Genomic DNA, 23,487 nt, shown 5'->3' on the forward strand with positions numbered 1-23,487 from the left:
CTGGTATGCTACTGGCCTTGGTAGAATTACAACCACAGAGAACTACTTTTTATACCAGTTTTGTTCTGTGTCTGTCTGTAAAACTCACTTATCAAAAAGCCTTTCAGGTTTCCTGCATGTTTGATATTAAGAGGTCTCTGTTTTGCCTCCAGGACCTTTGTCACAACCCTGATAGAAGCATTTTAAATCAGCTTTCAAGCTAATCTGCATGAGGTGAGCAAAACCGCTTAGTCTTCATTAGCTTCATTAGGTGCCTGAAACTCAAATATTTATCCATACAGCAACACTCCTGCCTTTACCTTTGCACCCCTTTCCAGTCTGGATTTCAGAGGTTGGGTTCAGCCTGCAGAAGCTTTAATTAAAACCACTCTCAAACAAGTTTGCTGCTTCCACATGGCTTGATATTAGCAAGAGAGTTGGCAAATGGGCACAAAAGGGTTTGTGGGGATTTGTTTTGTTTTGCTAGGACACTGATTGCAGGATGCCCTTCCTTGGAGGAGCAGTTTGCAGGTCTCAGTTCTGTCGAGATGAAGGGATCGGATGAGAGCAGCCTCTGATTTTAGTGCTGCTAAACCAGGGACAGCTGAACTGGGGTACAGTGGTCCTTCTGATTCCTGTCCCCCAAAAATGTTTGATCCTGAAAGTGTGTGACAGAAATCTCTGTGAATAATTGATTCTCAAGCCTCCAGCAGTTTTTCATGGCAGCAGCAGTGGGTTAAGCTAGAGCTGATCTCCAGTGTGGTTCAGATGAGCTGAGTACCACTTCTAAAGCCTTGGGCCAGACAGGAAAAAAGATCTGGTGAAGCACAAGCAGAGACCTGATATTTGGGGGGGGGTGTGGATGCCATCAGACCCTCCAGCAGGTGCTTGGGATGAGGATCATTTTTATACATTGATTAAGTAAGAGCCGAGGTGTTGTCTAATCCTGGTTTGGCTACTGCTGAGGCAGAGGAGTTGGGATGGCGAGTCAGGCTCCCACGGTAAAAAAAAAAAAAAAAAAAGGCAGCTAAAAATTAGGAAGTTTAAGGGGGTTTTGTTTGTTTGTTTGTTTTTTGGTTGGGTTTGTTTGTTTGTTTGTTTTTTTACTGTGAGAGTAGTGAGACACGGCAGTGAGGTGCCCAGGGAAGTTGTAGGATGCCTCAAACCATGGCAGAGTTCAAATCCAAGCTCGGTGGGGACTTGGGCATCCTCCAGGGGGTTGTGTCCCCACCCTTGGCCGAGGGGTTGGGACCAGCCGATCTTTCAGGTCGGTTCCTGCCCCTCTACGTTCCGTGGCGCTGTGAAGAGCTCTCATTCCCAGCCGCGCACCCGGCAGCGGCGGCACCGAGCGTGGGGGCCGGGCCGCGGCCGCCCCGCCCCGGGCAGCTGGGGCCATGCGGGGCCCGGCGCTGCCGCTCGCCCGCCGTGCCGGGGCCGCGCTGGGGCTGGGCCGGGCGGCCGGGCAGGACCCGGGGCAGGTGAGAAGGGACTGGGGCTGTGGATGGGGCTGGAGCCAGGCCGGGGGAGCCGGGGCCGGAAGCGCGGCGGGAGGGGCCCAGCCGCTTCCTGCTCTGGCCGTGCGAGGAAAAGACGGGAAAGAGCCGGCCCGTCCCGTTGGCGCTGCCCGTGTCCCTCCTCCGCAGCACCGAGTGTGCCCTGGGTTTCCGTACCCACGGCCGGCAGCTGCTCCGGCACTGACAGAGCTTTCCGTGGTGCCCGAGCTCCCTCCCGGTGCTGTTTTTGGAAGGAGCGCGGTGGGACGGGACGGGACGGCTGCTGGGTGCCCCGAGGGAGGGAAATTGAGCGTTTGCCCTCGGGGTTTGCTTAGGAACCAAAAGCTCTTTCCCTTCCTTTCGTAGGGTAAACTCCATCAGAGTGTTAGGGTTATCAGCACAGTGGATATGGAGGGGTATTTATTAACCAACCGAGTAGGGAGGAAGAGTGTGCTGTAGCTTAAATCTTCTGCTTTCTGAAATGTCTATTACATCTTCATTACATGAAGATGTGATATTTAAGCATTCTAGCATCACTGATATTAATATTAAGCATTCCAGTAACACTAAGTTGATGTAATTAGTAAGATGCTTTTTATTCATTCTAGTGAGAATTAGAGAGGGTTTAATTTGGCTTTATTACTTTTCCTTTTTCTTGCTTTCTCTGAAGCTGGAAAAGAAGGCAAAAGGGAAGCTCCAGAAGCAGATCTGCCAGGTGGTTCTGGATCACTTCGAGAAGCAGTACACGGCAGAGCTGGGAGATGCATGGAGCAGTGTCAGGTCTGTGGCTTTGAGGACATGGAAGGAAAGGGAGAGATAAGGAATTGAATTAGTAATGACACGTGTGGCGAAGGCTGTCACTAAATTTGGGTCTTGATCACAAGCTGCTAAAGAACTTCATTATTAAAAAATAAAAAGGGCCGATGCATAGCATTAGTTTAATTAAGTCAACTTAAAAGCTCTTTGATTGGATCAATGTGGTTTTCTGCTTTAGGCAGTGAATACTTCTGAGGATTTTTTTTTTTTTAGATTAAATGAAAAATTTTTAATAGGATTTCAAACAGAAAGGGGGAAATCCATGCAAGAAAGAGCAAACTGAAATACAAGCAAGCATGTTTCTATCACACACCACTGCTGTCTTCCAAAAATATCTGTTGATTTAAGTTTTACTGGCCCAGTGTTTGCAGAACGTAAAATGTAAAAAAGAACACTTGTAAAAATGGCATTTTAGTGTTGGCTGGAATGAGCATTGTAAAACCAATGTGTGTGTGATTATCTTTGTTGTTTACAGCTAATATTACAGTTATTTTTTGTCCCCAGGGAAGTACTTTATAGTTAGGAAAACCTTTCTGCTTCATCATTTATATCTCCAACATAAAACAAAAAAAATGGACAATGTCTTGTTTCAGAAGAAATTGGTGCTTTAAATGCAATAATTAGAAAAAACAGTGGCTTGATTTTCTATTAAAATTATTTTCCTGTGTACTTTTCTAACCAAAATGATTAATTTCACCCTCAAAGTGATGAATTCCTGATTACACCAGAATTATCCAATAGTGAGATTGTAAGTAAAGGCTTCCTACACTGTTTCATTTGATGGGTTATTGAATGGCTTTTCCTTTTTCCACCCTAGAGACGTGCTGACCTCACCGTGGTGCTGGCAGCATGCCGTGCTGCTGAACAGGTTTGTGAAAAACTACTAACAACATGTATAAGCTAATACATAAATGTGAAAGCCAATATTATCTGGTCATTTTTCACAGGTTCAGCCAGAGCCCTGGCCTGGAGAGTAGCCTGGCTGAGCAGGGATACCATCCTGCCTTCCCAGCAGCCCTGCCCTACCTCCCTGCAGCCTTCAGGTGTTACACCAGGACAGCTCCTGGCAGATTCCCTGCACAGAAGCATCAGCTTGGCAGGCTGAAGGAGTATTACCTGCTCAATGCTGCCTCGCTGCTGCCCGTGCTGGCCTTGGAGGTGAAGGATGGGGAAGATGTTCTGGATCTCTGTGCTGCACCAGGGGGCAAATCTGTAGCTATCCTGCAGTGTGCCTGTCCAGGTAATGGAGCCAGGTGCTGGTGAAGGGGGAAAAAACCAAACAACAGTTTGTGTTCAACCTAGTTCTGTGCTGTTTCATAAGGATTTTATGAAATCTGTTTGCCTAAAAGAAGATTAAAAACGTAGTCCTTGCTTTAAGGTAGGTTACTGCAGAGTGACAGGCAGAAGTAGAGTAGCTCTGTGGATTTTTTCTCAACTATTACCTCTTCAGAAGTTGCTTAAAGCCATATCAGTTTGTTGGCACAGGGATGTAAGTAATCTGCAGACTTGTTCTTGTCCTTTTTTACTTTTTTTTTCGTTCTTCTCTGTTGCCTCTTTTGCCAATACTGCGCAAACACTACAGGTAAATTTAAGTGTGCTGATGTAAAGCAGAGCTTAAGAAATTATGCCAGATGCAATCTTGAAATGTGCAAGATCTGGGCAAAGAGAGAACGTTTATGGTAAGGAATTGGTTGGAGGAGGATTCTGAGATGATCAGAGTGTTTAGAAGGCAGCAGCAGCAAGCAGCAGCTTGGGCCAAGGAGTTCAAGCAAGCAGGGATTGCTGTTTCCCAGTTTATTTGATGGCTTGGGTAATAATTGTTTCAAAATGCTCACAGCACCTTGTGCTCCTGCTGGTGAGACCATTACTATAACCACCTGTACCAGCTGATTACAGCTGGTTTCCCTCCCTCCCTTTTCTAGAGGAATGGGGAGATGCTAGTGAAGTAAATTAAATAGGAATTGTCCTTTCAGAAGGTTTAGAGAAAAAAACCCCAACACTTTACCTTCTGTTTGCTTCTGAAGAGACCAAAATGTTGCTGAATGGGAGATGTGAAGAATTTTATTCTGAACATACCTCAGTGAATGCTAGGATGTACCTTAAGACAGACAAAATTGATGCTTTATTTATTTAAAAGGCAGTTTCATAATATGGGGCATGCACTTCATTTAGATGGTGGCTCAAGGAGCCCAGGAAGGCACTCACTCTTTGGATATAGGTCATGATTAAAGTTTGTTTTACTGTGGAAGTCTGTTGCTACAGAAGGATTTGCTAATAAATATTTAGGGTTTGCTCTGTAGGAGCATGTTGAAGTTTATTTAGGTTTATAAAAATTCAGTAGTATTCTTTAAAAGTGCAATAACACAGGCACATAAGGTATAAACTTCATGGTAGTCATTGAAATGCAGTAGAACTTCCAAAATGGGTCTACCTATCCTTGGGTGTTTACTTCTCTTTGGGTTTTTTTTTGTTTGTTTTTTCCTTAATTTTCTAAGGTCATTTTCACTGTAATGAATATGATGATTTGAGGTCAAGATGGTTGGAGCAGACAATAGAATCCTTCATCCCAGATCCTTTTATTAACTTGATAACAGTCTCTAAACTGGATGGTAGACAGATTGGAGATCTTCAGCCTGAATTTTATGACAAGGTAACATTATTATTGGCAAATTATATTTCTGCATTCTGATTCTTCTTACTCTGTTGCTGTCTTTCTAATTTTCTTTTTTTTTTTAATTTTTTCTGGGCCCCCCACAAAAATACCTGACTGTCACGGGGAATAAAATAATGTACAGGATTTGTTGAGCTTCAAGAAACACATTATGAAGCTTGTACATTTATTCCTGTGTTGGATGATGCTGGGAATGAATTCTGAAGACCTTGTAGCTGTAATTTTTGCATGATGTGTAATTAGGAAGGGAAGGACAACAAGAGAGAGCTGCTCAGGTAGATCTTACTTTCAGGGCACTATTATTTTATTTCCCCAACTGCTAACCCTATAAAAACATCTAAAATAGTAATGGGATCATTTCACCCCCAAAATGGAAAATAAAATTTTCTTAATATTTGCAAAAGAAAGTTGAATATATTTTGGCACACAGTGTTCAAAAAGTGACCATCCTTGTTGAGATTTTGTATAATTTGATTTTATTAATTGTTTAGGTCCTGGTTGATGCTCCTTGTTCAAATGACAGAAGTTGGCTCTTCTCTGCTGACCCTCAGCAAGCTGTGCTCAGGCTCATGCAAAGGAAGGAGTTGTCCTCCCTGCAGTTCCAGCTTCTAAGGTGAGAAGTGCAAAAAGGTAAAGGAACTTCCTGTAATTAATAAAAATTACATGGGAGCAAGATTTAATAAACCAACCCAGGATTCCTCCTCTGGAAGTAATGTCAGGAATATATGGTTGGGATGCTGTTTAGAGTAGCCAGTGGGTCTGAGATAATGAGGATGTGGAAGTATCTGTGGGTGATATCAGCAGTGAGACCTTGGTCCTCTTAAGTCACTCACAGGAATGTCTGCTTGCAGATGACTCACAACAGCCTGGTGTAAAATCAAAATATTTTAGGTGGACACAGCTAAAAAGGGTTTAGATATATTCTATATTGATTGTGTAGCACAGAAAGGCTCCCAGTCCTAACTGGCAGGGTAAAAAAGTTAAACAGTGTGAGGTTTGGTGGCGGAAAGAGAGGATTGTTTGTTTTTGAGAACGCGCCCCCAGTAATCCAAGGCCAGGCTGTCGTGTATTACACATTTTAATGCTACCAGCTATGGGCTGATATTTGTGAAGCATTTCAAACTGCACAGTTTTTCTCATGGGGGGAAAAAAAAAGAGTGACTTTTCAATAAAACCTTCTAAAATAAAACCTTGAATGTTATTTGTGGAGTAACAGTCATGCCTGAAGTCCATCTGTCAAGCAAATTGAGGGAAAAATAACATATTATAAGAAAAAAAAGGAAAATTTTTATGGAAAGTTCCCATTGCAGTTCAAGATCGTTTAGCAAGACTTCCAGTTGTAAAAGGCCTGGCAGAAGCCTGTGATTTATAACAGAAATATGAGGATCTTATTGCAGTAATGCATCATGTCATCCATTTCCTTTGAAGACATCAATCACATTTAAAACACTGACCTGTTCCAGTTTTCCCTTTTCAATATCTGACATGGAAAATCCAATTTGTGAACCTGTAGCAAAAGGAAGCATACATCATGCAGAGAAATTTTGAGAATTTGCATAAATCATTCCACATTGTAATCCTGGAGAACTCATGACAGCAGAAACCTTGTTTTTTTTGTTTTTTTTTTTTTTAAATACATTCCTGTCAGCCCAAATCAGATTTAATTGAATTATTCCTAAATAGAGAGAGAACTTTCTGTTGAACATGTTCTTTACTTTAGCAAAGGAAATAAGAATTTGTAAAGACAAAATTCCTTTGCTATATAAATTAGTAAAATACCTTTGCTATATAAACTGTAGTAAAAGGATGGTTACTTTCAAGAGTTAGAGTTTATAAGGGTTATTGGTAAAGTATATATGGCTTATTGATTGGGTTATTTGTGTTACTGGGTAAAATATTTAAAGGATAGCTGTCCACTTGGTGGTTATTGTTCAATTTACCCGATCACTTTAGAATGAATTCCCAGTTCTAAAGACATCTCAGATCCCATGTGAAAGGGGAAAAAGGAAATGATAAAGCAAGATCACAAAAGGCTGAATGGATTGTGACAAGTGTATTAGAACTAAAATTCTGGAATGCTTCCCTATTCAAGCCTCTGTTTAATGACTAGAGTGCATAATTATAAATAAAAAGCTGAGTTTGAATCTCTTTTCCAGTACTTCCAGTAATATTCAGGCGGGCTGAACCTCCATGAATATTACTATTAAAAAAAAAAGAAAAAGAAAAGCTTTACTGCTTTTTACACAGCCAGCTCATGCAGGGCTTTCTCTGGTTCATTGATTCAGGTTACCTGGTGCTTGATGCTCCCAGGTGTTCCTGACCTTGGTTCCTGTATCTGTAACCAAAAACAAGTGTAAGGCTGAATCCCAGCAGTTTTATTGAGAGTAATGTAAGAAATACATTATAAGAACGTGGAGTGACAGGACAAGGGGAATGGCTTCAAATTGAGAGGAAGTAGGTTTAGATGGGACAGCAGGAAAAAAATTCTTTACTGTCAGAGTGCTGAGACCCTGGCACAGGGTGCCCAGAGAAGCTGTGGCTGCCCCTGGATCCCTGGGAGTGTCCAAGGCCAGGTTGGACATAGCTTGGAACAATTTGGGATAGTTTTGAGGATTGGACTGGAAATGGATGATCATTAGGTCCCTTCCAACCCCAGCCATCCTGTGATTTGAAAGTGAAGCTTGAGGGACCAAGCATTATTTCAGTTTAGCAGGAGGATGAAGTGTAACATAAAAATGAGAAGAATGAAATGCAAAGTGGAGTTCTATTTTTATTTCTGTCAAGCAACAGCCTAAAATTTGAGATTCCCTCCTTCTTAATGAAGGAAATGCTTCACCTCTAACTTGTTTTTATGGATCTGTTTCTGAGGAAGCTGGGGTCATCAAAGAGGGAAGTTAAGGAAGGAAAAGTATTACATTAATTACATGCAATACAATGTAATTAATTAAGTACATAGAGGCTTCAGAGAATGAAGATCTGGAAGAAGCTGATGCAACAATTTTCTTCCTGCAGCCTGCATAAAATCTGAAATGTAAATAAGTGATATAAATGCTGAACAGCAAATGTTCTAAGCAATGAGGGCACCACTGATTTTAAGGAAATTGAGATTGTAATGATTGTTCATACCCAAACCAAAGCATCCCTGCTGAGTGCTCTAATCCAAGAACACACTGCAAATCTTGTTAGTATTTGGAGTGTTCATGCAGAAAACAAATTGCAAAGTTAAAAAAAAGAAATATTCACTTCCTGATGCTAAATGCTAACACAAAATACAGTGGTTCCCAAAAGCAAATTTACCAATGTTATCAGTTCTCAGAGAGAAATTAAATTTTGGGCTAAGCTTGAATATCCAATTATATAGTGGTTAAACTGTTACGGATGTTGTAATTATTCTTAGACTGGTTTCTGCAGCTGAAAGGAACTTGTGTTAGGGCTCAGCAGAACAGAAATCCCACAGAATACAATTTAGAAAACTCAGAAAAGGCATTCAGACTGCTGGAACTCTTCTATACACAGCATCTCTGAGTAATTAAACAGCTCTGTATTCTTACTTAATTGTGGGGTTTTCCACAGGAGAGAAATTGTGTGCTCTTAGCTGGGCTTTTTTGTGGTTATAGAGTGAATGCAAAAATTGTGTTTATAAATATAATATCATATACTTAGCATATGTCACAATTTCTGCTGTGTGGACTAAATTGTGCTGGGAATTGCTTCATCACATCTTCAGCTCTTTCCCCTGGAATTTTTCCTTCTGTTCCTCTGTAGCTGCCCAGTTAATCCTTTTATTGTCCAAAACCATCTTCTCTATTAGCTCCACTGGGAATTTTTGAGAATTCCTGCTGTTGGACCAGCAAATCTGCTGTGGGTTGTGTGGATGGTAGGATTCTTTAGCCACTTTCTATCCTACAAAAGCTGAATATTTTGTGTGTGTTTGTGCTGTGCCATTCCCCAAACACTTTTGATTGGGTTGTTGGAGGTTTTACGTGGTTGCTTGGAATTTCTTCACAAAGAGTGAGTGCTGTGGCCACTGCTGTGGCTCCAGGTATTCCATCAGGTGTTCCATCATGTTTTATATTAAAAGAATTGGTTTCTGATTTTAAGCGTGGCAGCACTCTGTGAGTCCACTTATGGATCAAGTCCCTTAGGATATATTGCAAAGCCAGGTTTATTGAATATATAAATAACTGTATGACTGAACAAATAAGCTACTCAGCAGCTTTTTGGGATCACATATTTGAATTCAGGCACAAATTTTGCTTTAATTCCACCTTCAGTCCTTTCTCTCTGTGTTTTATGGGCTGTGAGGATAACCACTAACCCTGAAGTTCTCTTTACTGGGCTTCAAAAGTCTTTCATTCTCCCTCCTGGGCTGTCTCATATCCCTGTTTTAACAGGATGAATATTCCAGAAGTCACCATGCAATGAAGGAGAAAGATCAATAATTCTAGCTGGTTTTTTTGTCTTTGCTTTAGAATAATTTAGAATTATTTCCAGTAGAAATGTTGCTTATTTTGGGGACAAATTTTTTCTAGGGTAAAACACACTTGGGTTTTTTTGGATTTGTGGGTTTTCGTTGTTTTGTTGAGAGGGGCTTGATGCTTGTATCTCCTTTTACTTATAATTCAATTTAATGTTGAAAAACACAGTGGATTTTCATGGTTCTTCTGTTATTCTGAGCTGCAGTGTTTCTCCACAGGAGCAAATTTTATTTAGAGAGGAGCAAAGGGAGTGCTTGAACTACTGTCACTGCCCATCACAAAGTATTAAAAAAAATGGTATTTTGACACCGAAGTATTTCCTTTATCATTTTGTCCAGGTTCAAAGAAATAAAAGCAAAACCTTTAACATGCGGGTCATATTGCCACAAAGTATCTGGACCCTTGTGAGAGGCAAAAGGTAATGTGGGTATTTTAAGTCAATAAAAAGAATAGAATTTGGCATTTTTTATTCTGATGAGACATTATCGTGCCTGCTGAGCAGAAATACAGAGTAGTTGCCAAAAGATGGCACTGTTGAAGTGTTTTGCTAGTTTAAAATTGCCCTAAAATTGTGTCATCTATAAACTTTAATACAGAAAATGGTCGAATTATTAACATAATTAATGCTGCCCCTTCCCATGGCATGCAGCATAAACCCACGTGCCAGAGGATAGGCTGGACATGCAGGTGCTACCTATAGTGTGAAATACATATTTTTGTGTCTGCCCAATTTTAAAAGGATATTTGAGACACCCAGACTTTTCTCTGTCAGTGGGAAGAATCCTTTTTAAGTTCTGGCTAACTACATATTAGCTGCATGGAAGAGTTTTTTGGGTTTGTCACGTGGCTTTAGCAAGATAATTTTTTTCCCCTGAGATATTAAACAGTAATGCTGTTTTGTTTTCCCTAATTTAGTAAATCTTGAGAAATAAACTAAAAAAAAAAGAAGAACTTTGAAATAATATATTTCTTTCCAAAGTCTTTTCAGGTATTCCTGTAATACAGGGAGTTAGGATAGATTAATGCATCTGTTGTACCTCTGACTTCCACAGTACAACATGAACCTGTACCTAAAGACACACCCTGCAAAAATAAAAATATAAAATATTTATTTATATATAAAATATATATTTAATATAAACATATAATATTTTTACTTGTTTTTTGTTAGTGCTGTAAAGTCTCATTTTGAGGGGAGCAATCTACATGTATTAATTTGTTTTACAAAACTTGTGGAATGAGATGGACAGAAAAAGGCTCTAGAAAAAGTTTCCAGGGCTCTTAATATGTGTTCTGATGTTTATCATGTGAAGCATGAAACCTTGCAGTAGTAGTGCTTGTAAACTTGTAAAATTCATTACAGGAAATATATGTACCTGAAATAGAATTAGGATATTAACTAGATGTTTATAGCAGCTGAAAGTTTTAGCTCTTTAATAAATAAATGTAATGTGTGCCACCAAGAGAAAAAGAACTGCAGATTAACTACTTTTAAATAATGTGAGGGGTTTTTTTAACTTTGTAATAAGAGGAAGGTGAAAAAATATTTTGGCATCTTCATCGTTCTGGATTTGCCTTCCCATTTTTGGGAGTCACAAAGTAACAGGTGCTGAATTCCTTCAGCTAAGAGTTGATAATTAAGATTCCCAAAGAAAGAGAAATCTTAATTCCTAGATGGTGGAGTTACAGTAGGACTAAGCTATGCTTCATCTCCAGGCTAGCCCTTGGATGAGCTTGTTTCCCTCCAGTGGTTAGAGAGGAAGTTGGTTAAATATATTTGAACGAATTCCCTGATGATCAGATCCTGCCCTGAATGAATTCTCTGTGCTGCTGATGAGGAGAGGACCAAACTCCCTGGCTCTGCTGGCCCAGCTCAGTGTCACCTGTGTGACTTTGGGCCCAGCACTTCCTCACTTGGAATTTTGCAGCTCCCTGCAGGTTTATCAGAAGCCAGGCACATCTTAATCAGAGCTGGGGGCATTGACTTTGAGCACAGGCACTGAAACAACTGTTGCTGCTCTTGACAAGATGGATAGATACATTGATTAACCTTGCTGCCTGAAGTAATTCTCCTCAGATGTTTTAATTCCTGCTGCAGGTTCAAAATAAAGAGAGCTGCACTGAGCAGGCTGACCTTTTTGGGTCATGGGCCAGTGAAGATTCACAAGTTGAGGTTTAGACACAAGGGGGTTTTGAGGTGAGATTTTCAAGTTTTCCTTCAGAGACCTGTGCTGCTCTTTCCTCTGATGGACTCAGCTGGAGGAGCATGGTGCCCTTGAAAATGTTGTCTTGATGGGTTCTTGTTTTCCATATGGGAACAAAAGGACATTTAGCAAGTGTCCAGGATTTTAACCTTGTAACCTGTAGCTGCATCTACTTTTTCATCTTTTACCTTTCCTGTTTTTACACGGTAAAAGAATTTTCTCTCTTGTCTAAATGCTGTCTTAGAGGAAGGAAAGTTGTGGCCATTATCTGCTTCTCTGAGTAACATTCTCAGGTTTGCTAAAAGTGTATCTCAATTGTCACATTGAAACGTTCCCAAGCTTACTGGCTGCCCTCAGGGCTTGGCACTCCTGCATGCATGGAAAAGGTGTAGCTGGCAGGGGAAAGTCTGTCAAAAATGAGTTATGTGAGTGGATTCTGATAAAAATCTGAAGATCAGCTTGACTTCATGAGAGCCCATTTAGACTTCAGCTCTGTTCTCTTTGATTTCTAATGTGAAAGATAAAAAGCAAAATCCAATATATGGGGGGGGAAGTGATTTTTAATTTCCTCAAATGGGAGTGAGGCCAAGATATAGTGCATCAGGCTCTCTTGCTGGTTTGGTGTCCATGAGAAGACAAGGTTGCACATCCCTGCTTTGCTTGAATTTAGAAGTTAAGTCCATGTATGTGGGTGCACTGTGGTTATCAATATATACTTGGCTCGCTGCTTATCATAATCAAGACTCATAAAAGAATTGAGCAAGGTCATGTGTATGCTCCCAACAGAAATAGGTTTGGTATAATTCTCAGGAGTTTTCACCTGGTCTTATCATTGTCTGAAGCAGTGTCCTGGTGTTCCCACATTACTTTGGACAGGACTTTTAGAGCAGCTTTGAAAGCTGTGATCAGCTTTGATCCTCCTTGTGCTGAAGCTTTTCTTTATTGATTATTTTCCCAAAAAGTCTCAATTCTGTTAAAATGGCTTATCTTTTCCCCCCTTGTATTTTCTTCTTTCCTTTCTCAACCGTTTTTGGTCAGCTACCACCCTTGGGAAGTCCTCAGCTTGTTTCTAGAGGAATTGTTATTTCCATGGTATTGTCTTTGTTTAACTAGACTTGGAATCAGACTTTCTGCATTTGGGGGCTGCTCACCTCATCTGGTTTGAGGCATTGGTTGTTTCTTTTCTTCTTCTTATTTGTCCCAGGATATTTTTTCTCCTGGGGTGTGGGCACAGTTTTGTCAGCATTATCTGACAAGTCTCTGATTATTGAGTGTCATTTACACCATTCACCTGTTCTGTTTTTTTTGGTATTAAATAAAAGAAATCTTATTGAGGGAAAAATTGTATTTAATGTGGTATTTTCCTGTAGTATTTGTTTGTATACCAGCTTACAGTTCAGTCTTTGACCCAAAAATGCCTCAAAAACATATGATTCAATGGGATTTATCTTCCAGAAAGTGTTTTAATCGCAAATGAACCTCTTGTGTAGCTTCCTCTTTTAGAAATGTGGTGGTACCAGGTTTGAAGAATACTTCTGTGCTGCAAGATTTTTGAGTTTTCTCCTTACTCTTTTAATTTGGAGTAGGTGAATACAACTTGCATATCTCATTTCTATACTCATAGGTTGTATTTCATGTGTCTGAGTAAGGACTTGGCAGATCTTGTAGTGGGAAATAAGCAGTTTATTTAAATTCAGTTTTGGTGGTAAAGTGATGAAAAGCCTCTGTTCCCTCCATCCAACAGCAGTTGTGAAGCTTTCAGGCTTTAAGCCACTATTTTACCTTTGTTTGGTCAAAATTTGTCAACAGGTTTATAAGGAAGGGCACATAAACAAGCAAGAAATGATCCTTAAAAAGAGATTGAAAAGCAGTGGCTCAGTGACACCCCCAAATCCTCTTACCTGCTAAATGAGTTGCAGAATTAGCAGGAATGTTTCTAAAATTACAGCCCAGTCATTAATTCAGGCTGTTACTGCTGGTTCACACAAGCATCATGCCAAGTGTCTAACAGGCCCTTTTGATGTGGGGTAACCCATTCTGTGTGCAATTGCAGCATTTTCACAGCAGTGCTGAGCACAGGAATTCTGAATGGATGCTGCTTTGTACTTGTCACTGTGGTGTAAAAAATACCTTCAGCTAACTGAGAATACAACAATAAGTGAAAAGCAAAAATTGTGTTGTGGGTGGCTTCCTGAACCTAAAGTTAAGACATTTTTGTAATGTTATTTTTATTTAGACTCTGGATTTATAAGTCTACACATTGTCCCACTAGCAGTATGTCACTTTTGATGTTGATTTTTTCCCCTTTTTCCTGTTGTTCTCTGCAGGTCTGCTGTTCAAGCCCTGCGTCCTGGTGGCTCCTTGGTCTATTCCACGTGCACCCTCTCCAGGGCAGAAAACAGTGATGTGATCAATCTCATGCTGAGCTCCTGCAGGAATGTGATGCCTGTGGATATAAGTGGACTGGCCAGAGGTGTTTCCCAGGAATTCACTTTTCTCAGTGGAATGCAGCAGCATGAACTGCTGGTTCTCCCAGAGATAGGGAGAGCGTGGGGTCCCATGTATGTGGCTAAATTAAAGAAAGTGTCCTCCAGCTGATGCCTGTTGGTAATGAACAGTATATGATGAATTAATATTGATTTAATACAGTATGTGAACACATCCAAGGCAACTGAATTTAGAGTGTTGCAGTTTCCTGATCAAAAGGGAAATCAAAAATTTCAAAAGAAATTTAACTTACTTGAACTTAAAATGCTGAATGTGCCTTCCAGCATGAGCATGTGAGCTTCTGAGAAGTCCTTAGGAAGTTTGTATAGTTTTCAAGGTGGTGCTTTTAAAGGGATTTGGATTCTAGAGTTGGGGCTTAATGTGGTAGAGTTTTGCACTGGTTTTGGTTTATTTATTTACTAACTTGGTTCTTATACAGCTTGTTTATAATAAATGGTTTTTGGTGGTCTGAAGTCACGGAAATCCTGCATTCTCTCTAAACACATCTAGAAATCTGTGTTTCTGCAAGAACTGATTTGTATGGACAGTGTCATCTTCAAGCACTGGCAGAACAGGTTTCATATTTGCTAAGTTGTTTGCTTAAAAAACAAAGGTGTCTTTTGTTTATAGATGAAAAGGTCGGCAGTTAGATCAACATCAGTTTGTTTTTTTTAATTTATTAGTATTCTTCTATTTTGAGCTTGCAAAAATATGAATTGAAAGAGTAATGGTGCATATATTCCAGCCTATGCTTGTCTTGAAGCAGAGTGGAACCCTTTCATCCCCAAGGGTTCTTTCCCAGATGGAAGGTGATAATCACTGGTTTTAAAAGCTGTTTTAAAGAACAGAGGTACATGAGTTGCTCTTGTGGAAATGGGTGTGCGTGGCATTGTACATTCACTAATTTCACAGAATCACAGCATGGTTGGCGTTGGAAGGGACCTTAAAGATTATCAAGTTCCAACTTCCTGGCTGTGGAAGTGACATCTTCCACTAGACCAGATTGCAAAGTCCCATCCAACCTTAAATTAAACACCTCCAGGGATGGAGGACCCACACCTTCTGTGGGCAGCCTGTTCCAATGTCTCATTACTCTCACTGTAAAGAATTTATTTTTAATATCAAATCCAAATCTGCCTTCCTTCAGTTTGCAAACATTTAGTATATTTCATGTGTATATCACAGAGTTTGCCCTCAGAACAAACCTGCTGAGGCAAACAAATGCATCAGAGGTTCTGAAACCTCACCCTTTGTTGTGTGAGCTTTCACAGTTATCCTTTCCCCTGCGTTGAGATGAAAAATGTTTGAGGTGGCCCTGCAGTGTTAAATTGTCAGCAATGTCTCTGAAAACTGTAGAGGCTGTAAAGTTGATGCAGTTTGAGGATGCAGAGGATACTGTGAAAAGGCCTCACAGCATCTGTCCCAGGAACATTAAATGTAATACCCAGATTTGGAGTCATGTTAGGCTGCTGGGAAAAAAAACCATACCTTTGGCAGAATGCTTCCCTTCAGTTTCATTTGCCCTGTGGAAATTGAAATGGAAAGGCAAGAATGTAACTTGTTCAGGGATGGAATTGAAATATGTGCTTGAATTGGATGGTTGAGGAGGACGTGGACTGGGTAATCACAGGAAGAACAAGGAGGCCCTTGAAAGCTGAACTCAGTCTCAGCAGATGGGCAAATTCCTGTGAGCTGTTTTAGACCTGTGTCTAAAAGCTGCACTGAGTTCTGTATAACCTTTTGCTGATCTCCTGGAGTCCCTTTCCAGTCCCAACCAGTCTAAAAATGCACCAACAAGAGAGGTAAAAACAAGGGTAATTAATAACTGATAATTATTTTTGTTTGTACTTGATTAATTCTGGTTTATGCTCTATTCCAAAGTGCTGTGGAGTTGTTTTTTTTCTTTCTGTTCTAATCAGTTCTGGCTGGTGACAGGAAAATGGTGAGCACATGTGGAGAGTGAGAAGGGAAAAGCAGAAAGGATGGAGGCAGGCCTGTCGAGGTGAGGGGCAAAATTTGCACATGTTGGCAAGTACTGTCCCCTCAAAGGTGCTTTTTTGAAAGGCTTCTTGTCCATTCAAGTATCTCTTGGATACTTCTGACTTCTGCTCCCCTTCATTACAAGGCTGCAACATTTTTCCTTTTTACACCTTTTTTTTCAGCTAGTTAATTGTAATTTAATTCCTTGCCACATCCTTCCTTCTCTTTCCTGAGCAGTGCTGACGGAGATGGGGTGGAAAACAAATCAACCTTTCTATCATAGAAGAAATTGCAGCCCCAAGCAAGTTGAGGGCAGGAAAATGACCAATTTTTGTTGCACTGGGGAGTCTTTTGTTGCACAGAGAAATCTTCATGATCTCTAATGAAGATTAGAGATCCACAGTTGTATGTATAGCACACACCAGTGCCAGCACCTCAGAGGCAACAGAGAGCTCTGGAGTTCAGCTGCCCTCATGCTTTTCTGCCATTCCCTTTTCCAGCATCCAAAAAGTCACTTCCCTGTGTCAGGGGGGTTGGCAAAATAAGAAATTGGAAAGCCTTATCTAAAGGCAATTTCAGTATTTACCAAATTTTATCCTTTATTCAGTGGCATCTGACACAGTTCAATTATGGCTTGTCAAAAGCATTCTCCACTGTGGAATGGAGTGGAAAAACAGATTACACAATGTGTTTGGGTTGATGCAGCTGACCAGGGGACTAATGAACTCTTGGCTGTCTCAGTAAAGTGTGGGAAGGGAAGGTTGAAGGAGGGGCAGAATGAAAAGATCAGGACTTGCCAGCAGTGGCAGAAAAATGTGACATACTGTGGCTTTTAGCATGGAACAGCAGCAGTGGCTGCAGCCTGTTCAGGAAAAGCTCTGTGAGTGGAGAGGGGAGAGAGCCACAGGTACTGGGCTGTGAGTATCCTCTCATTTCATTTGACTGTCTTAGAAGGAGAATTGAAGACATCAGCTGTGAAAACTGCAGTGGGATTGCTTTAAATTTGCAGGGTCTATAACCTAGCTATAAGAATTCAAATAAAACATGTCTACCTGCTTCTTGCCAAACAAATGGCTGTATTGGTAGATGTTCCTATCAGAGAAGTTTATTTGGTGAGTGGGAGAAAAATCTGAGACTTAGGCCTGGCTGTAGTAGAACTTCTAAGCTGATGTAACTTTATGCAGTATTGGCTATAAATGAAATTCTTTGTTCTGGGAGAAATTCGAACAGCACCTGCTGGTAGTCCCTTAACTTCCAGGGAAAAGTGAAATCTGGAGTTCTCTGATTGCCAAACCTGGCTCAGAGCACACAGGGCACCCAGTCACTGGTCACAGCTTTTACATGTCACCCCACCACGTGATTCCTGACTAAAGACTGCTGTTCATCACTTGTCAGAAAATGTTTTCCTTGTCTGATCCTTGTGTCTGCATCCTGTGACTTGAGGTCAAGGTCTAATGACCTTGGAAGTTTTTATTTTTTTACTAGTTGTACATAGTTTTCAGCAGGGTCAGACATCATGCACCTTCCACAGCTCCATCTCAAAAATGTTTTATGTGCCACCAAAACAAAATGCGTGGATCAAAAAGTTGCAGCTGCTCTTGAGGGGAAGAGATGAACATAAACCTGAGTCAGTTTTTTGTACTCCACTGAGGAATTTCTGCTGCCTACAGCTGTATCCAAGGTGGTTCTTCCCATCAGTGTTTTCTGCTGTTTCTCTCTGAAATGGCCCTATGGTCACCATGGTGTCATGGTGATGTGACCCTTCAGAGGAAAAAGAAATGGATCTGCTGCCCTAAACCCTAAACAGGTAATAATCCTATAGGGAGAGGTGCTGCAAATGTTGCTGCAGAACTATTTTTTACAGATGATAAAGTCACTAGGAGGCAGCACAGCAATCCAAATTTGAATGGAGCTGGCACTTCATCTGGTCAGTGACATTCTCACCTGTTCTTTCCAAAATGATGCTTCCCTGACATGAAGCTTTCATCTTTGAGGACCACAAGCATTTGGCCTGACCTCACCTCTGACAAGGCAAATCAAATAAAGCAGTCAGAACAGACAAGGGGCTTGTTTGCATGCAGTGTCAGAGCAGATCTTGCAGCCATCCACAAGAGATTTGTGTTGATGTTGCTGTGTCTTAGTCTCCTGTGCTGCTCTGGGGTAATTCTTGTACAGCAGCATCTGTGTTGGGGATGGGCCCTGACACGATTCCTGCTGATTCTTCCCCCGTCTCCAGTAAATTCCTTTGCTGCTGGGCAGATCTTTAGAGTCACATATCTTCAGTGAGAACCTGGGAATGGCTTTCAAACCACCTTTTGATGTCATTTGGCCAAACTTCTGTCTCAGAATAAGTTCTGTGGTAACCTTTATTGTAACCTGCTCGAGGTCCCTTGATCTGAGGGTGCCTCAAAACGTAATGCATCTTTTAGATCTACTTTTTCCTCCTTAATGCACTGGGTCCTTATTGAACATCCTACCCTAAAAAATAGAGGAGCCTGGGTGCTCTCTACCCTAACCAAAACAGGGTAAAGCCCAGAAGTGTGATGAGGCAGTGGGGAGAAGGTGGGAGAGGAGCCCAGGGATTTCAGCCTTGTGGAGAACCATCCCACCACTAACAAATCAGCAGCTCCTCTTGCCTGCATTTGGATGTGGTGGGCTGTGAAAAGCAGGGAAAAATGTCATTGATGGAGTTCTCAAAAAGTATTTTATAATTGTCCCAAAGTGGAATAAAATGCTAAGAGCAAATTCAGAGCTATATATATTTTTTTTTTCTTTTTATTTTGCTTTGTTGATTTACTCTAGGAAAAAATCTATCTTGTCTGAATGTGTGATTAAGTAGCAGATGGAGTAATTCTTTACAGGGAGGAGAACATGCCAGAACATTTGAGTGGTGTAAAACAGGGCTGCAGAGAGGATTAGAAAAGGTTCAAGGAGGAGTAATTTTGTATTGGTGGGAAGTAGATTTAATAGTACTTTTTTTATCTGTAATTTTTATGATTCTCTGGCTAACCAGGGAAATGTTTAATGTTCCTTGTACAGCAGTGAAGGTAGAAGAAGGCAAATTGACATCCCCAGCACTGTTATAATTCATTCCATTACTTCAACAGAGCTTTTATATTGTCACGCCCATAAAGCGCCAGTGTGCACGCTCAGAGCCAATCCATCTTTATATACTGCTGCTGATCCCATTGAAGGCAATGGCAAAACTCCCATCAATTTTAATGGCACTGGGATATGGCCCATTTTGTAGATATACAATGGATATTTCCTGCACGCACCATTTTTTGTGTGTAACGTGCTCCTCAGCCGAGGTTCAGAGAGTGTTTTATAAAGTGGTGAAGTCACGACCATTGATGTAGTCTCCAGCTGATGAGATAATGTCATCTGCCTTCAAAGCAGGATTTAAAGGTTGGCATTTATTTATCTACCTGTTTTTTAATTTGTTAGGGGCATAGGATGCACGCAGAACGTCTCCATGTGTAGAGTACTGCCTTTGAAAAATTTGCCCAGATAAATTGCAGGAGGTAACTGTTTTAGAAATAGATGCTGCACTTGCAAGGTTAACATTATGCTACAGCACTTAAAAACTAGAAAGCATCAAAGAAAATTGAAGGCAGTATGGATCAGTGGGTTAGTACATAAAACAGCAGTCTGCAGAAGCAGAGGCTAAGAAAGGTCCCTTTTGAAAAGCAGTTGTTTGGATAGCAACTCACTCAATCAGCAAGGTATAAACAAACAACAAAAAAATTAATTGGATTAGTACATTAACTCATGTTCTAATTGGGAAATGTTTTGAATGGAGGCAAGGTGCCTGTTACCTGCCTAACCCATCATCCTTGACCCTCTTTAAAGAACATGCACAATGTATGAGCCATATTTTAGTGGCTGTGAATCTTGTTGGTTATGCATTGAAAGCTCTGGATTCAGAGCAGCTTTCAACGTGTGCACAGTGGAAATGGGATGAGCTGCCAGGCTGATGTTCTCTCTCAGCTTCCTTTCCTCACCATAAAGTATGCTGGAGAGCAACACATTCCCAGTTCAGTGCAGGAGCAGGGTTTGCAGAAGACTCAAACAAGAAGTTTGCAGTGTAACTAAAACTTTTAGGATGTAGCTGTGAGTACATAATTCAGCAGGCCTTGCTGTACAACACTCTTACACTTAGTGCTGGCTGCACTCACAGCTCCGGCAATTGGATTATGCAAAGGCTTGTCAACTCTTTCCTTAGCTGGGTGCACACAGGAGCTTTTCCAGCTTTTGCTGAAGCACGGGCAGTGCCAGGATATTGAGGAGTCCTTCTTTCTGATGGTGTTAAGTGCCTGTGCTGCATGGGAGTGACAAAGCCATTGAACAGCCTCATCTCTATGCACAGCAGCCCTTTTGTATCCAGTCCCTTCCAGCACTCCTGGAAAACAGCACTGACCTAGCACATGTGAATTCACTGGTTTTGGTGGGCTGGTTTTCACCATCTTCATGTTTTCAGGTTTGGTTGTGTTATTTAAAATATGTAAGTAGCAGGATATTTTGCTTTGTTGGTTTTTATTTTGCTTGGGAGGCATTGTTTGTTTGTTTGTTTTAAATTATAGATACAAAATTGACAACTGCCAGGCTGGGATTTATATTCCTCTCCTGCTTCTCAGGAGATTGCAGACCTTGAATTCCAGTGCTGAGAGCAGTTTCAGGTGGAGCTGTGTCCCAAGTGCTCAGCTGTGCACCACAGCACCATTCCTTGTCCAGCACCTGTAAACCACCACAGAGGCTTTGTGGAGAGGCTCAGGGTGGGTCACAGTTCAGTTCCTGGCTCCTTTTTCTATTTCTATTGATTTCCTTTGGCAATTTGCTTCTGCTGTGACTTTTAAAAGCAATTAGTGTAGGCCTAAGTGCCATCAAAAATCAAATCTTCCCATTGCCTTACCCCAAAACAGATTTAAGATTTATTGGAGCATATTTGCTAGTTTGCCCTCAAAGTCTCCAGGATTTCATTTTTTCATCTGTCTCCTGATAATGATGCACACCTGTGAGCCATACAGATCTTGAATCAACAAAACCAGGCTTGCCCCAGTAGCATTTGCTAACTTCCACAGAATCCCAGAAGCTGGAAAAGACCTCCAAGATCATGAATTCCAAACTTTGACTAAACCATAGCACTGAGTGTCACGTCCAGTCACTTCTTGGACACTTTTAGGGATGGTGACTCCACCAACTCCCTGAAAAATCTGTTCCAGTGCTTGACAACCCTCTCAGTGAAGAAATTCTTCCTGATTTCCACCCTGAGCCTCCCCTGCTGCAGGGGGACTCCTGACTTGACTCCACCAATTTTCAGAAGACAGCTGATCTGGGAATTTATTTTCTAAGTTACAAGGCTATTTAGTGCTTAGCGGATTCACTGGCTTTGCTGAGAATGTACAATAGTTTAATAGCAGAGGGTGTGGATGAAGCAAGCTTTTTACCACACATTTTTATTCCAATGTACACTCTCAAATGACAGTCTGGCAATCCACAGCAGCTGTCAGTAACCTGCAAATTATTTCTGCCCTCCCTAGCAGGTGTCACAGTGGCTCTTGGCAATACACTGTGACATCCAGAGATGACAAAGATTAGAATATGTGGAAGTTGTTAAACAAAAAATGTATAAAATGTTCTTTCTTAGACAAAAAAAAACCAAACAAAAACAACACAAACCAAAAAATCCACCAACCCCAAAGCACAGATGCCTGGCTTTCTGACAAAATCCTACCTTCTTTTTTTTATTATTATTTTTTGCAGAATAGAAAGTGCTTTAGCTTCTGAACTCAGCTTTGCTTTAGCCTAAGATATAAGCTGCTTTTTAAAGTTATTGATGCTTGACCCATGAAATAGAAAATTACATATAAAGTGGATTTTGAGCCCAGATTTCCCATGCTGGAACCAAAATACTGTAGAGTGCAACAGCTATCTAGCAGATCTAGTAAAAAGAAAATTAAGGTAATTAGTAATGGCTGGAACACCATTTTTTCAGTTATTTCCAGGTGTTTTCAAGTGGCAGAAAACTTTGAAAAAAGGGTCTTAAGAATGTTGGGAACAGAACTCTGAACTTCCGAGTTTGTCCCTTTTCAATGGTCTGATTTGCATAAATTTGTAGCTGTGGAGCTTCTAACGATGTGCAAGCAGGACCTTCTTTACCATTAAAACTTGGGTATGTTTTGTTTTGTCTGTTTTATTGAATCTGTTTGATTATTGATTTTTCTTCATAGACTTTGAATAAGAGGAATATCTGGAAAGAAACAAACCTATGCTAGGGAGAAGTATCTTAAAATTCTTAAATCTAAAGTTTCTTCTTTTTCTTTCTGTTGAGGAAAAGAAAGCAGGAAATGTGCTGTTTCTGAAATAGGCTGTAAAAAAGGATAATGTAAAAACTTCCCAGGAAAGCACATCCTCTGTTGAATTAAAAGGAAAATGGGAATTCCCTTTCCATGTTCCCTTTAGTCTGTCTGCAAGGTTAACAGTGCCTAAGTGACCCTGTAAAAGGTATTTTTTTTCCCTTTCTACTTCCTTGGGCCTTCAAAATCATCTCAGAAATTTGAAAATGTTAAACTTAATGCTCCAAATGGACAAAGTTTCAGTTCTAGAAGACAAATCCTCAGGTACACAGCTGCTGGTGGAGGAAAGTCTCATTGATCTGCTGTGGGGGATTTTAATAAAAATGTTGTGTAGACTAGTGTGGGAAAAGCAAAAGTAAAGTTTTGCTGGAATACCTGCAACTGGTTTACACTATTTAATGGATTATTCCTATAATGAATGAAGCAGGATCAGGCCTGAAAAGGCATGAATTTCATGAAAAGATGAAATTTTTCAGTCCTTCCTACCTATCCCTATCCCAGCTAATATTTTCTGGCTAATAATTCTCTTTCTCAGAATGGAAGAGACTTTTATGATCTCTGCCTGGTGACAACTGCTGTTCAAAATTTATGCAGGGCTTGCAAACAAGTAAAAGTTTTCTGTCTAATCCTATTTGAATTCCTGCAGCTGTAAACCTCAGCTTTTAGTGTCTGGAATGGTAATAAGTTCAATATATATATATATATATATAAAAATATATATATAGAGAGAGATGTATATTGGTATGTATATTCATGGGAGATTGTATTAAAATGTAACGACACAAATGTAATTTTCATTTCAATTTTGGAGAATAAAGCAAAGCCATCTTCCGTGGGTCATAGTTCTCCTACATTGCCTGCCTCAGAGAATGGGACTTGAATTTTTCCAATGAAATTAGAATGTCATGGCCTTGACCTGAATAAAAACAAAAGTTAAAAAAATATTTACACAGAAGATGGAAGTGTAATCCATGGGATTTCTCTGGCTGTTAATTTGTGAGCATTGTTAATTCAGTAGCAATA

At 40.5% G+C, this 23,487-nt stretch overlaps 1 protein-coding gene across 2 annotated transcripts; it reads left to right on the forward strand.

The window, feature by feature from the left end:
* The first annotated feature begins 1,366 nt into the window (after positions 1-1,366).
* On the forward strand, positions 1,367-14,601 carry NSUN3 (NOP2/Sun RNA methyltransferase 3). 2 transcript variants are annotated; one of them, XM_066571874.1, is made up of 7 exons: positions 1,367-1,457; positions 2,143-2,252; positions 3,106-3,156; positions 3,236-3,528; positions 4,784-4,938; positions 5,451-5,572; positions 13,969-14,601. In XM_066571874.1, exons 1-7 carry the CDS (start codon positions 1,374-1,376, stop codon positions 14,237-14,239), a joined length of 1,086 nt encoding a protein of 361 aa, XP_066427971.1. In that variant the 5' UTR covers positions 1,367-1,373; the 3' UTR covers positions 14,240-14,601. The 2 variants fall into 2 exon arrangements, with proteins under 2 accessions (XP_066427971.1, XP_066427972.1); XM_066571875.1 differs by lacking the exon at positions 3,106-3,156.
* The last annotated feature ends 8,886 nt before the right edge of the window (positions 14,602-23,487 follow it).

The sequence above is a fragment of the Molothrus aeneus genome, chromosome 2 (assembly GCF_037042795.1).
Source record: "Molothrus aeneus isolate 106 chromosome 2, BPBGC_Maene_1.0, whole genome shotgun sequence".
In the NCBI taxonomy this organism is placed as follows: domain Eukaryota; kingdom Metazoa; phylum Chordata; class Aves; order Passeriformes; family Icteridae; genus Molothrus; species Molothrus aeneus.

What these genes read in the sequence shown, in the direction of transcription:
- NSUN3 (XM_066571874.1), top strand. Translation starts at nt 1,374, where the DNA reads ATGCGGGGCCCGGCGCTGCCGCTCGCCCGCCGTGCCGGGGCCGCGCTG. An exon ending in CCGGGCAGGACCCGGGGCAG is followed by an intron (nt 1,458 to 2,142) that starts GTGAGAAGGGAC and finishes CTTTCTCTGAAG; the next exon opens with CTGGAAAAGAAGGCAAAAGG. An exon ending in GATGCATGGAGCAGTGTCAG is followed by an intron (nt 2,253 to 3,105) that starts GTCTGTGGCTTT and finishes TTTCCACCCTAG; the next exon opens with AGACGTGCTGACCTCACCGT.